At 36.9% G+C, this 15557-nt stretch overlaps 1 protein-coding gene across 1 annotated transcript in view; it reads left to right on the forward strand.

Annotated features, from left to right (window-relative positions):
- CDYL (chromodomain protein, Y-like) overlaps positions 1-15557 on the forward strand; it is a 54652-nt gene that overhangs the window by 28851 nt on the left and 10244 nt on the right. The window contains 2 exon segments of the mRNA XM_009885410.1: positions 14521-14756; positions 15311-15483. Coding sequence (XP_009883712.1) covers positions 14521-14756; positions 15311-15483 — 409 coding nt within the window.

Below are 15557 nucleotides of genomic sequence, written 5' to 3' on the forward strand. Positions count from 1 at the left end.
CCCCAGGCTGTTTTTTACAGTATAAATAAACTAGTCCACAGAACTGTTCTAAACTACAAGTCACCTTATGCTTGCAAAATTAGATCGTGATCTCAATGTTTATTGAAATATTAGAAGTTAGATTCACAGCAGTTTGTTGTTTGTTTGGGTTTTTTAAAATGCTTTAGATTGTAGAGCATGAAAGAGTATGTAGTGCTACAATGATAACTGCTCTCTGATGATTTCAATTCTGCCGGTTTCCTATGTGGATAAGTCAGTAGCGTTGGAGTTTATTTTGCAATACTGGGGCTCAATCTCATAATTAAATGGTTTGCATGAGGAAATACCTATTTTTTTATAGTTGTTATCTGCTAGCCAGTATATTATGTAAGCTTGAGAGAAACGTGTTGCTGTTCTCTTTAGACGTCCTTTTCACATTACTCTCAGTTATCCTGTCCTCTCTTTCCACCACTCCCTTCGCACATATTCTCGCTGCCCTGCTTGGTCAGCAGCAGCACTCAGGAACTGATCCAGCCAAAAGCTAACCCAGTGCACCCTGCAAAAATGTTTGGCTTCTTCCTGCTGCTAAGTGGATTTTGTCAGGTTTTGTGAGGTTTTTGACATGTCTTCATTCGTTTATGTCGCTTTATTACTCATTTCTTGCTACTTAGTCATAAGTTGATATTTCTGGCCAAATAATGAGCCCAGAGTACAAAAACACTAATACTTTTTCCCAGATATTCTGCTATATATACAGAACTATACATAATGTTGTTTGTAAATTTGGTTTAGGATTCCAGTTGTCTTACTGAAGACTGGGAAAGGAAAGGAAAGTCAAATGAGATAAAAACACTGATGATGGTAAATAGTTTTAAACTGTAATTTGATTTAACTTTGGAAGCTCTTGTGGAATTGTTCAGCAGATATATCAGTGGAGGGAGGGAAGGTATTAAGGAAACCAGCTGCCCTGTTCCTCAATTAGACAGAAATACCTGCGATGAATGACTTGTTTCTGATCTGGCAGACAAGACATAGAAGAAAAAGAGCAGTGAAGCGAAACAAATCTTAATTTTCATATTATGTAAACTAGATTGGTACTTAAGTATCGATAAGTAATTCAGTATGTGCCTGCTTGCCTAGATGACAGGGGTATGGTGAGGTGCATGGAAGGTTCTTGGCTGATTTTCCTGAACTTGCCAGCCAAATGGAGTGCCGGTCTGCTGGCAAGAACAATTGAGCCCAAGGACAGATGTGCGGCAGACTTCTTCCCCCTTGTAGCAGGGGTGAACGTGGATAATACATTTGCAGTGTTGGTCTGATCTGAGGCAGCGTATGAACATTCTGCTTCTTGCTTGTAGTCTCTTACTTGGTTTGAAAGGATGGAGAAAAAAAAAGGGGGGGTAATCCTTTTTTTTTTTTTTTTAACAAAACACTACATTCATTCTTTTCGAAATTTCAGTAAGCATATAAATTTGTTTAAGAATTAATGAAAAAGTAAGATGATCCCACTGCAGCATTTTTGTTAATTATAATGATTCAAAAGAACATCTTGAAGATAAATTCCCTTGATATCTCCATAGTATTTTAACTGAGCTATGGGGGGAAATATCTGATGGTGTGGTATCTTCTGTGATGAAGCTATATTGGAAAAGTCATCTACCATAGTAATTAAAAATGGACAAAGTGTTTGGGTTTGTAAATCACCAATATGTTGACATATAGATAACAACAGAATAGAAAACTATAAGCGATATCTTTTTCAGTTAACAGTTGACCTTATGGCAATGTACTAGTGATATAGCAACATGTTCTGAGATCAAATGGAGATGAAGAGTTTATTATAACTCTGTATACGGAACTCCCAATGGCAGAGAATGTTACCATTCTTAGCATACAATAAACCTGAAATCTTTGTTGTTACTAACTTCCACTTTTTTGACATCAATAGAAACTTTCATGCTTTAGGATCTTATAAGGTAAAATTAATTTTAGATAGAAAATTTTTACTTTTCAATGTATTTCCAACTTTATATCACTAAGAATAATTCTATGTATACAGCTTTGATGCTGAGCAAAATAGGGTTGCTCCTGTGTTGAGATACTATTTTAAAATCCTGACATTTACATTAGATGTATGTGTACATGATAGGAAAGGTTCTGATGCATGGTATGAAACTGCAAAATATTGGTAAAATATATGGCAAGTAATAAGCGAAGTCTTGTATGAAGATGAAACTTCTCTGCATTATCCAGTATGGCTCTCCTGAGTATTTCCTTCGATCCTCAGCAGGTTTTAATTGGAAGGGCACTTTTGAAACATGACTTTGAGAGCAGTCTTGTTATAAACAGAAATAAACAGCAGAGGTTTAAGGCTGGGGTTTTTTGTTGTTTTTTTTTTCCCCCCAACTCTTTCTGAAATCGCATCAATACAGGTCTTATTATTCAAGGTACCCTCCAAATTTGCTAGTCTTTAAGCAAGCCTCAGAGGTATTTCACTTGCTATGATAGATTTCCTATACAGACTATCACATTTGTCTGTTTCTCTTTTTTACTGTAAGTCAGCAATCTTGTCATGTTCAAGCCTTTTAGTCTGTCATTTGTTATATGTACAATATATTCATACACATGATAAATCTTTTCTGATTTCTTATGGCATGCTTGTTTCCCCACTAATATTTTAACTGACTTTATAACTTATACTACATTTCACTCTTTCATTTTTTTGTCTAATCCTCCTCTCTCTTATTTTTTTTTATCACTGGAAAAATAATTTGTGTTTAGCATCTGTAACTATGAGAACTTTAGAGTTTTACTTTGCATTTCTAATACCGTTCTTTATCTGTTTTAGCATCTCCCTGTATTCTTCCCAGTGTTCTTTACTTCCTATTTTCTTGTAAGTATAGCATATTCTATTTTTCCCCTCAGTTCCTATTGATCTGTTTAACCATGTGGAGTTAATTGAAGCTACATCTCACTCCTGAAGAAAATCATACAATTACTGTATAAGTTTAGTTCCATTTATACACCCTTTCCTTATGACTGGGGTGTCTTGCTATTTGTCTAAACAGTACTTAATGCAATATCTTTTTACGTAACACATTTATCTAAAATTGCACAGCATTCATCTTGGTAGAAATTAAATTTCAATTCCATTTGCTGATACTGTCCTGTTTCTATTTTCTTTATTCTCTGTTTAGTGGTCGGAATCTGACTTGAACAGGTGGGTCCCTGGCAGGCTTCAGGAAACAACCAGTCATGTAATTCATCTATCATTTTGTCTCATCTATGACACATTTTCAATGGTTTCCAAATTAAAATTGAGCTCCCAATTGTGACTAGTTATATACTAGTCCCATTATTTTTGTGTACGCAATCTCTGCTTTACTTAATAGTAAATCTTCTGTCTTTTATGTAGTGACTTCCTCTGATATTTTTGGCTTCTCTGTGTATTCTTAATGGATTGTTTCCTAGGGCAAGATTTAGTATTTTAGGAGTCTGCTGTATCTAAAGATGTTTAAAGCCTATCACCCATGAACCACCTCTTAGTAAATGTAAGTCCAAGCACATCTTTATGAACTTCCCACTGAACATCTGAGGCTCCAACATTGGACTTGTGATTGCACCCATTGGAATTCCAACAATTCCCAAGCCAAAATTTCAAGTGGATATTTTAACTTTTTTTTTTCCTCTGCTTTCTCAAATTACCAGGTTGTGGACCTAAGTCCTTCCACGCACTTGCAGTGATAATATTTTTTTAAAAAAAATCTACAAATTCACTCTTGGAACTATGATCACACCAGTGTGACTCCTGTGAAAAGATGTACTCCTACCTCCACATAGTCAAATAAACCTTACCTTCCTACTACCAGCTACACAAGCTATAAAATTCTCTCTGAGGCCACTGCACACTGTGATTTAAAGCATCAAATATGATATACTTTGTTCTTGGGTTTGCGTAGCAACAGGCATTATGGTACCTAAATAAGCCTTCCCTGGTTTTGGCATGGTTGATAGTAGTTGCTAAGTCCTTCCTGCTCTCTGAGACAGATCTTCACTGGTTTGTCGTTTTTAAACCTGTTCTGAAATTTGCCTTAAACCACATTGGGTTTTTTTTCTCTGCCACATCTGTAACTGCGTAATTTTTTGTTTTATTTTTTCCCCCTCCTTCACAATTTCAGTGTCCTGTTATTAGTCTTTGTAGTTTTTTAGAGGCTGTGGTTTCATATTAATATATTGATGCTGCTGAAACATTACGTCCCACTTAAATATCACATAGTGCTTATTCTGTTGCTTCCTTAGCTGTCTCTTCTGACTAGAAATAGTATGAATATTGCTATTTCTACTTTAATCTAGATACATTTAATTTCGGGAAAGAAAAAAAAAAAACAGTACTTTATAAAGACAGATTTTTACAGGGGAAAGTAGCTTTTGGGGATTGGGACCACCTGTAACTAATAATCCTGGCTTCTATACTGACTTGCTCTATAGCCTGAGGGAAGCCACTTTAGCAGCTCTGCCTCATTTTCTATGCATGGCAGCATGTGTTAACTACTTAATTAGTGCTTTATGGAGTTATCAGTTTAGGCTTTTTGTCTGTGAGATTTTTCGCTTTGATAGACTGTTCTACTTCATCGACTGTTGTCATATTTATAAAAGCCTAAGGTCTTAAACAAAAGCTGATTGCTTTCCTCAGGAATATGAAGAGTACGAACCCAAACACTACCCACGCATGTGCGATCCATCCTGCTGTGTAAGGGCAGCTCCTGCCTCCAGTTCCTCCCAGCTGCTGGCTGAGATTAGAGCATTGCCTTCTCTGCTCACTACTTGCAGCTCTGGTTATTTTCTCGTGATTTATCCTGGACATTGTTTTTTGATTTGCTTGTTTACCACTATATTCTCAATTTCAAAATTTGATGAAAACATTTTTTTATGATGGCCATTTTTTCCAAGACTCATGGCCACGTTCAAGATCTTTGCTATCTCTGCAAATCCCGCAACGTGGAGAACTGTACCATTTGTACTGAGGTCAAGCTGCAAGGCAAGATGATGTGGAGACAAATGCCGCCTGTGTTTTCTAGTAGTTGCCTGCAGTGATACAGGACAAAGCCTAATTGAGGGAGGGTATCATATAAGTTTTCCTCATGCAAAGCATCTGATCAAAGTCTTTTACTCTCAGAGGACTTTAGGACTTTCTCTGGGTTTTTTTGGTTTGGGGTTTTTTTTTGAGGGGTCTTTTTGTTTGTTTTTTTTTTCTTGTTGTTTTTTTGGGGGTGGGGGTGGTGGGGGTGGTTTGTTTCTTCATTATTATTATTTAACATAGGGAGAATAAGGAATTCTGGGTATTCTCCATGAATTCTCCAGTTCAAGCACGTCCTCACATACCCTCTGATCCTAGCTACTATTGCCAAAAGCAAGAAGGAGAAATCAGTTTCAGCCTGAGAACGCAGGTTGTATTTACTTTCTCCTTTCCATCATACCTCATTTCAGCTCTTGCCAGTAGATATTTGGGATTTATTCCTCTCCAACAATATAAAAGGACAAATCTGGCAAGAGGATGTGCTGTTCTGAATCACTTTTTCAGTTCAGAGCATCTAACTATGCAGCATCTGTTGCATGGGATACCCAAAGACACCTTTCATCATCCTGCTTTTAATGTGGGATTATTTTCCCAGAATATTGGGAAAACTGGGGGAGAGATTGCCTCTAGAACAATTTGTGAATGCCTCTTTAGATGTGGTGTAAATAGTAGTTGCGTGCTTTGCCTAAAGACAGGGTATTTCAGAAATCTTGGCTCAAATTCTTGACTCTCCAGTAGAGACTACTCTCTGAGTACCCCTGAATCAAAAGTAAGAACCTGCTTGGCAGTGCACTGCTGAAGGTGCCGTTCATCTCTAAAAGGTACCCAAAGACTCAAATGAAGACTCAAGAGACTCCTCCTTTGTCCTTCCCCTTCCCACCCCAGCCAGTTATTTCTGTCGAGGTCAGTAATTTCTGATAAGGGGGTGCTGCTGCAGAACAGATTGCCCATGTTAGTAGCAGCCAGCAAGGTTACGTATTGCAGGCTACCTAAGTATAGGGTATAGCTGGCCTTGTTAAGGCACACAGCTGCATGCACTTGGGTACTAGAAGATGGCCTCTCTGCTGCAAGCTCAGATGGCCTCAGGTAATCTATTCATGGGCCACCTCCTAATGAAGCTGTTGCTGAATGTCCCGCAGGAAGTCAAGACATCTTCTATTAATGACAGATGTCAGGGAGTGGCTGGAAAGGCACTCTCCTTGAGGTAGATCTGTAAAAACAGAGATGCTTCTTCCCAGCAGGGATGCTCGCTCCAGATACTCTGAGCACTCAAGAGCTTGGGGTCGCCTGTAAAGCTCAATACATACACATCAGTGTCCTGAAACTCTGAAAGCCCTCTAGCCCTCTTTGCCTACTGCTTTTCTGCATTGCAATGCCAAGTGTTTCTGTGGGCAGTTGTGAATGGAGCTCTTGCAAACTGGTACTTAAAGCTTCATCTGTGTGATAAGAGTGAAATGTGAATACTTATTGACACGTTACTTTCAAAAAGAAGGTAAATGAAAGAATTCTGCCAACATAGTGATGCTATGCCCATCTATCTAAATCTCATTAATAATTTACCTAAAATGATTTAGAAAGTTTTTATGTCCTTAGAAGAATTATGTCATGTGTACATATCATGTGTATGATCGTGCCTATACAGGAAACTGCCTGGGATGTCTTTTGGCAGTATCTGTTCTAGGCTAGCCTTACATTAGGGCACTCTTATTCCCATCAAGAGAGCCATTTTTTTTAGATCACTTTGAAGACTGGATTAAATTGCAGTGAAGTGCTCTTAATACAGAATGTGTTCACCTAAAGAGTTAGTGTGAAATAGCTGGATGTACTTTGAGTTTAAACCTTAGCCTATTTTGCTATAGCTTTCCTCTATAGATGAGCCCCAAGAGATGTCCTTACTTAGCTCTCATATTTGAGAGCATTTTGAATGAATGCTGCGGTATCATAACGTGCAGTTCCAAGAATATCAAAGGACAAGATAGGAGAGTTCTTCCCTATGAAATGTTTCCAGTGTTAAAGGACCTCAAAAAGGAGTCTGTAATTTGGGGAAGGTTTTTCTTATTTGTATGGATTTGTGAGAAAAAGAAATACAACTCTCTGCTTCTCCCATCAAATACTTTGATGCACGCTATGCTGAAATATGGCTAGAATTACTTGATTAGAGTAACAGCAGAAGGGCCTGGGATTTTTTTTTTTTCCTTTTTTTTCTTATAGTCACCTTGAGTAGCAGCTGAAATGGTGAGAATGATCATCTGCACTGTTTTTTCTGTTTGTCAGTAGTATCTTGACTATAGATTCAATGGAAGAAAATCACTACAAAATTAGTCTAAAACTGAAGTGGAAGGAGAGAAGAGAGCAATCCTAATTTATCTTCATGCCATGGTAAAGAAGAAAAAGAATTTGCTCATTTGAGGAATGTTTATTTATATATTTCCAGTGAAATTATGAGAATGGAGATGTATTTAGAAAGCCTTTTGCAGTTGTTAAGAGGGGGCATTTTTTTCCACTGTAAGACAGCACATGGAAAGTTTACTTGGTACCTTATGCATAAAAATGCAGAGTTCCCTTTTGAAGGTAGTAAAACTTCATCAGACTTTTAAAAAGCTTTGTTGCCAAATTACATGAATAACATTACCCTTGTTTTTATGGGCATGGTCTTAACCATGGTCTTAAATGTTAGGTCTAGTATCTTGTTATTCACATCTTTTTAAAGCATGTAAACTTTCTTTTATTTCCACTTACATGACTTAAAGTAGTCAGACTAAGGTAAACCTATTGAACTTGAAAGTGGAGAGATGCCATTTTCTCTTGTAATGGTTGCCTACTTTCAGTACTAGAATTTTATGCTCTGATTAGTTGCATTTTTGGTTGGCATTACGAGTTTGTCTTTACATGGATGCCTATGGTCTGAGAAGGAAAGACATTCGAAAGCAAAAATAATTAAATAGCTTATAACATATGTCCAATGCAACCAGTAATGCTGCCATCTTCCTAACAGTATCGTTGTAAACATGTAAATATATTTGATTGATGATGTAAGTAATCAAAGAAACAGAGAAAACTATCTACAGAAGGGAAAAAAATGGCTACTACATTAGTCTAAATGTGGCATGGCAGCCAAGATGAAAACTGGTGTAGGACTGAAAAACTCTTATTTGAGTAGAGAAATATTACCAGGGGCCCATGTGTGTATGTGTGTGCTTCTCTCCTCATGTTAATTTTGTCCACGACAACAGCGTCCTGTAAGGAACATAGATTTTACAGGAGCAATGTTTCAAAATGGCATTTAAAATTAACATCTACACAAAATAAAAGGAAAAGAGGAATTAAGGGCCTGAGAAAGTGGCTTTCTTAGGAATTGAAAATAGATGTTAAGAATCAAGCCTGCCAGCCACTGCAGGACTGTTCACTGCTGAGTTGCAGTTACCTGTTGCTGATGTTCCACCAAGTACTACCACAACAATTTCCCTTTAGTCTGTGCTTAAAAACTAAGTTCTTTGTGTATTTGTAAGAGCAATAGAAGGTGGCTGAAGAAATGGCTAATTGGTTCCCTGTGTAACTATTTCCTGGAAACAGAATCAAGAAGTGGTTAATTTTATTTGAAAAGATAAAGTCAGTGCGCACACACCCCCTCCCATCAGTAAGAGCTGTGAGGTTTCAACACCATCGGCAGAGTATTACAGTGATCAGCAGCCCATAATTTGAAGAAGTATCACCCTTTCCCCACCCCTTTCTCCTCCCAGGTGTCTTTGGGGATGCCTGCTCTAATGCTGGGGTTTGCGCAGCTTATTCTTATTATTGGTAGCACTGGTGTTTTGTGCGCTGCATCACTACAACACTGTATTCTGGAAGGATGTAAGTAAAGTGTATCTTTCTTTCATAAACGACTTATACCTTCTGAACGTTCTTTCACAAACACAGAGAAAAACGGTATTTTAGGTGAAATGTACAAAAAATTCAGTTTTGTTTTTCTTCTTACTAATATTTACAGTAACATTCAAAGCAAGCTGGAAGGTTTGATTCTGAAATGTAAGTGCTGTAAATACAGATACTTAGACAAAAAAACCCAGGCAGATTATATAGACTCGCTTTTTGGAGCACATAAGATTTTGATAGTTTTTTTGGAACCATCATTTTGAATTTCTATAATCTGTGCCAATACACTGCAATTTTAAGAAATATTTGCTGTGCAATTGCTGAAGCAGAGGTGGAAAAATTACTGGAAGCTGTTATATATTATGTTTGCGTTGCGGTATCACTGTCTGGGTTTGGTGTGTTACTGTGTAAAATATTTGATGTAGTGCAGAGTTAAGACTGGAAGAGCTTAACAGTGTTTACAGTTAGAGCTTGCTAGCACATATCAACATGTAGCAAAATACCGCTGTTTGTAGGCAAAAAGGGAACATGAGGCAACCTGCACTGGACAACTGATGTTAAGTCTTGTGGATTATATATACAGGGAACTATAAAGCAGTGAAAGTATAGAAAGGACTTTGGAAAAAATACAGCTTACTTCTGGTACTGATTTCTTCTTTTTATTTTTTTATTTTAATTTTTTCCTAATCAGTTTTGCAGATCATATTTTTCCCTCTCCAGTACTTGAGTTGTAATCAGTTACAATTACGGTGTTATTTTTGCAGTTAACACTTTAAGAAATTGTTGTTGCTGGTGTTTTTTCATTTGCTTATTCAAGTGGGATGCTTCTTATTAACCATTTTGTCACCAAGTGTAGGAGAGGACATGGTTGGTGCGTGAGGGTACAGGAAAGGTGCAAGGGAGGGTCCCCAAAGCTCCTTGTGAGCACTGCAGACATACCTGAAAATACTGAGTGATTTCATAATTAAAATGAGAGATTGCTTTCAGTGCAGATGAATGCCAAGTAATGAGGGGACAAAACAGACTTCTATGCAAAGCTATGCCTATAGCAAAACATAAAACCATGCCTGGACAACGACTGGTTCTTGACTACCTGTTACTGCTCAGGAAAAGGGCATTGGGTTTGTTTTGGGTAGTTTGCTGCAAATGCCTGCTCAGCACTTGTTTCAAAAAAAAAAAAATTAGAAATTATTATCGAAAAGGAGTAGAGGAGAAGGTTTGAATATGCCATGTTATAAATCCCCATCTTGAATACTATGTGCCACTTTGGAACCTGTTCCAAGATTTAGTAGAAGAGGAAGAGGCATGGAGAAGAATGACAGGCTTGGGCTGGCTTCTGGAAGAAGAAAAGGTAAATAAGATTGAGACTAATGTATCTGGAGAAGGGATGTGATGAAAGAGATGAAGATAGTAAAGATGAAAGTTCTACAACTTACTGCAAAAAGATACTGTGGAAGACAAAGCCATAGTGGTTTTGAAAGTAAATTGGACAGTCCCGTGGGGGATAAGGATTTAGCTACATGGTTTGGGTGCACCCTATGGTTCTGAGCGTGCAAATTTTAGGAATTGCTAAATTTCTGGTGGCTGGAGTTGGCTGGAGATACTCAGACAGCATTGTTCACACCTCACATTTTCTTACGCTCATTCCTTGGACATCTGTGCTAAGCCTTTCAGAAATGGCATACTCTGTCAGGCAAACCTTTGAATTAATACCACCACAAGTACATGCGTACTGGCTAAGATGCGTACGCAAGAGGCTTGGCTGTCATTAGAGCACCCGTTTGGATCTGTCCCCAGTATTGTTGGAGGGAGGGGGAGTGTTTGTACTCGAGGCTTGCTATGTGAGCGAAACTGAACTTCTCCAGAATTTGGGAGACGGTAACAGTGAGGCACGGATAGTTTAGAGATAGGAGGTTGGGATTGTAACTTTTGGATTGTTGTGAAGTTGTGTGTTACTTGTTTTGTTTGTAACTCTGTTTATCTAGATTTCTGGCATCGTGCATTTTAACTTATCCCCCTCGTCTTTTGGAGAGGTGGCTTTTTTCTGTCTTCTGCCAGTGGAATGGGGGTGATGATACCTTTGCTGTTCTGCCCCTCTTCCAATTTCTGTATTTTGTGTCATTCTTCCTCTTGAATAAGACCAGTTCCTTTCTTATCTGTTGCCCATAGCTTTTTTTTTTTTGTTCTCTAAGAGCAGCTGCATGAAAATGGTGACTGTTATCAAGTTTTGATCAGCAGCTGCAAAACCAAGTAGTCCTCTTAATTTGGTTTTGCATCTATATGGTGAAGCTTTGCGCAGTAGAAGTATGTCTTCATGTTTGAGAAGATCACGTGAATTAACAGTTTGCAGTTGGAAGCATTTTTTGTAACTATAAGAGCTGTTTGTTTACCTCCTAAAAAAACATAGTTCTGCATTAGTTGACAATATCCAGGGTAAATTGTCTTTTTTCCAAGCCCTTATTGTTTTTGGAAGGCTCAGTTTGCAAGGAGAGGGCTGCGGTGGTGTTTTTGTCTTTGATGTGCTATTGCCATTAACGTATTAAAAAGCAGAACTGCTTTTGGTTTGTTATGAATTTTATATTTTAAAATTGTAAAATATAGTTGTAAGTAACCAGAAAATAATAACCTCAATGCAAAATTTTCATGTGAGAAATCTATGGCAATACAGTTAATTCTCTCTGGCACTTTTTCTTTTACTTTCATTCTCATTTGCTGCAGCACATGTCCAAGACTATCCAGTGAGGCAACCTTTGCCTATTTATATATAGCATGAAGGTACTCTTTTATGTCTCTGAGTTGTATCTTCACTTTTGAGGACCGAATGTCAAAAGAAAGAGCCCCCTAGATTTAAGGTGTAGAAGGTCACAAACTTACAACAAACAGTAACAAACGTATTTTAACTCTGTTGGTGCCACTTTCTAATCCGGACCAGCTGGCCAAATGTCCCTGTGCAGAGGTACAGTTTCTAAAGCAGACAGGTTTTTGATTCCCATCTAAGTATCCTAAAAGTGTGTTTACAAGATTGGATGTAGGAGACTACTTCTGCTGAACTGCAGCTGTCCCTTGTTTGTGGTTTGAAACTGTAGCTATTGACAAGTGCAGACAGAGTTTATATAAAAACTCGGAAGGTTTCTTGCCAATTCAATAAGCATGAAAAGTGGTGTGTGGTGTTTACATCTTGGTCTCTCTTGCCAAAAGTTTCGTGTCTCTAAGTGTATAATCATTTGCTCTTACATCTCAAAAGTAATTTTCTGGTATTTGAGTACGTCTATGGAAGTATGAGTCGTGGGAAAAGATATACTCAAAGCTCTAACACAAGTTTACTGACTTTTTTTTTTTTTTTTAATTTGGCTTAGGCTTATCTATTGTGCTCTCCTCATTCTCCACTTTTTTTCACTATGGCTAGGACAGAAGCCATAAAATCTTATATCACAGTTTAGAAATCAGAGGTGATTTCAGTTGTTTTAATTTACCTTTCCTATGGAAAAACAAACCATTGCGGCCAGTGATACCATTTCATCCATTGCAGCAAGTGATACCATTTTGTCTGTGTTCCTAATGAAATATGGAGCAACAGTGGTGTTCCTGCAAATTCCCTTTAAAGGGAATTCTTTCAAAGGAATGTAATCAACATGGTGTGGTTTAGAAGGGAAAAGTTTTCAAAGCATCCCTCATTGATTTCATGTTTGGTATGAATCAAATTTTTATTTATTCTGCTGAAAGGAAAAAAGGAATTTGATCAGCTGTGAAAAATTCAGGAATAAATGTGAAACTTCCGTGACAATATAAACTATTAAATTTTCCGTTTCATTTTGTTCACCTCTGTTGTCTTTGAGACTGATCACAAACTGAATTCAATTTCTTACTCTTCACTTTAAACAACTGAAAAATCTTTAGTTTTTAACAACACAAAAGGTGATATGGTAGGAGGATTAAATCACTAATACAACAAGAAAGACTTAAAAAAATAAAATAAAACCTTGTGATTTTATTGCTCCTTCGACAGACAACTTGCCTAATTAATCATAATAGATTTATAATCAAAGATTTATTTTAAAATATTTGATATAAAGACTTCACCTATATCTGAAGGAAGTTTCTGAAATACAAATAGAAAAATGTATAATGTTCTACATTTTAATTTCATTAGTCTTTCTCTTAATATCTCTCATGCTTCATGCAGGTCAAATTAAGCAACATTTGAATACAATTAAAATGTGGAGATATATGATATTCCAGTTATTTCAGTGAGCCTGTTTAATGACTTCACTGGACCCACAAGTGTTTGAATTATCCTGTGTTTTTAAAAAAAAAAAACCCAACCAACCAACCAAAAACCCCTAAACAAAAAAACCACCACCCCACACATAGAATTGCATATTATTAGAATTTTAAAAATATAGCTTCTTCATAAAGATAATGACAAATTAAGCAAAATCCCTCAATGGCATTTAATTAACAAGTTACTTATACGTGGTTTAACTTTACTTTTTAAGACATCATATGCATGATGTTCTGAAGTACCTGTTTATGAGATAAGAACTGTGGATTTCCAGTAGATTTTTAACAAAGTCTCAGACCTCAGTTTTCAGGAAAAGACTTTTAAAACTTTCCTGTCTTGGCCTGTATCACGTTTTTCCAACATTTTAACCCTACTGTCCCTCCCTCCCACACATACTCCATTACTTTAATCTGACAAATTTTATGGAGATTTTACATGGAGACTTTAACATGCAGATGGATTATAGATCCAAGATGTTCTTATTTTTTCTTATGAATGCTAATTATTTGGTATTAGTTTCTAATGTGGAGTATAGAAAAACCTGTCCCTCTTGCGTCATGAGGAATGACCTGTTTACTTGTGTGCCTTCAAATTCTGTCTGTTTAAGTGACTGGGAACAAGCCCAGAAAGACACAATGCTCTATTTGCCAATTGTAATAGCAAAAATTGTTTAGACTTGAGAAATATCTCATTGTCTATGAATCCATTAAAATATCAGTCACTGCATGCGTCTTGTTTCCCTCTCACAGAAGCATAGTCTGTATTTCTTCATTTCCATTTTCCTTTAAAGACTATTATGCTTTATATGATCTTGTCAGTCAAGTTCTTTATCTGGCTGACTGTAGGTGTCGTTTTCTTCCGTGTATTAACTTCTGGTGGCATTTGAAACAATAGGCTTCTGCTTTCTCTTTGCAATCTTGATGCTATTAGACACCTTAAAGATGTTGGAAAGGGAGAAAGCAGAGCGTTAACCTACTGAAGTGCATTGGTATTAGGAACATTAAATAAACATTTCCCTTCCCTCTTAAAAATAAGTATATGATGATTGGCCTGTTTGGCTTGTTCCAAATGTATTTTCTCACAAATGTAAAATGAATTTGTTGGATCCCTTTGTCACTTTAATTTTGCTCTGTGCACAGTATAACATTTCAGTAACTTCCAGGGAACTGAGTTTCATATTTACTGTGTGTTCTTAATATGGCTTGCGTGTTTTCATGCTAACTCGTATTTTGAAACTGCTGAGCTAATAAAATGTAATTAATTAGAATGTTATTTAAACTATTTCCAGGTACATCCACCTTTATGGAAGCATTAGCAGCCAATGGTACAACCAACATACAGACATCTGTAACAGGAGTGACAGCCAGTAAACGAAGGTTTATTGATGACAGGAGAGATCAACCTTTTGATAAAAGGCTACGTTTCAGTGTGAGACAAACGGAGAGTGCGTACCGGTACAGAGACATTGTTGTCAGGAAACAAGATGGATTCACACACATTTTGCTATCAACAAAATCATCTGAAAATAATTCACTAAATCCAGAGGTCAGAATAATTCTGCTTTGGCGGAGAGGGAGGGTGCTGACAGAATTCTAAGTCTCAGATTGTTGCTTGCAAGATGTTACACATACAACGGACTTTAAGTGTAGTTCAGTTGAGTTTTAACTATGTTATCTGAACTTTTAGATGTACTGTCTCTTATAAGACGTGGCAATTTATGAAGTTCAACTTACAAGCTTTAGCCTGAATTAAGGTTCTTTTTTTCTGAACTAGTTGCATGTGCCATCTGCTGTCCAAATTACAGAAACGCTGAATGAGTGCTTTAGTTACAGATAACATCTAATAGATCTTTTCCTAATGATTTCATTATCTTAGTCTAATTACTTTTTTTCAAATGCAGAGCTTCTAATACTTTCTTATTTTGGGATAATGAAAAAAGTGAATTTTTCTAATATGATGGTTGAGTGGATCCTAAGGAAAAATTAAAGATGCCAAAGATTGAGATCTCATGGGGGAAGAGGGGAGGAAAACAGTATGCTACTTCTTAATGATGTAATCAAAAGATTCTAATGAATTATTTTTAATTTTTTTTCTTTCAGGTAATGAAGGAAGTCCAAAGTGCACTGAACACAGCAGCTGCAGATGACAGTAAACTTGTGCTGTTCAGTGCAGTCGGTAGCACTTTTTGCTGTGGTCTTGATTTTATTTATTTTATACGACGTTTAACAGATGATAGAAAAAAGGAAAGCACTAAAATGGCAGAAGCTATTAGGTATGTAAGATTATCTTCAGTCATCTGAGCGGGTATTCATCATGTAGTCTGGCTTGGTTTATCTTTTTATATCA

Source organism: Charadrius vociferus, unplaced genomic scaffold (genome assembly GCF_000708025.1).
Source record: "Charadrius vociferus isolate BGI_N301 unplaced genomic scaffold, ASM70802v2 scaffold375, whole genome shotgun sequence".
Lineage (NCBI taxonomy): Eukaryota > Metazoa > Chordata > Aves > Charadriiformes > Charadriidae > Charadrius > Charadrius vociferus.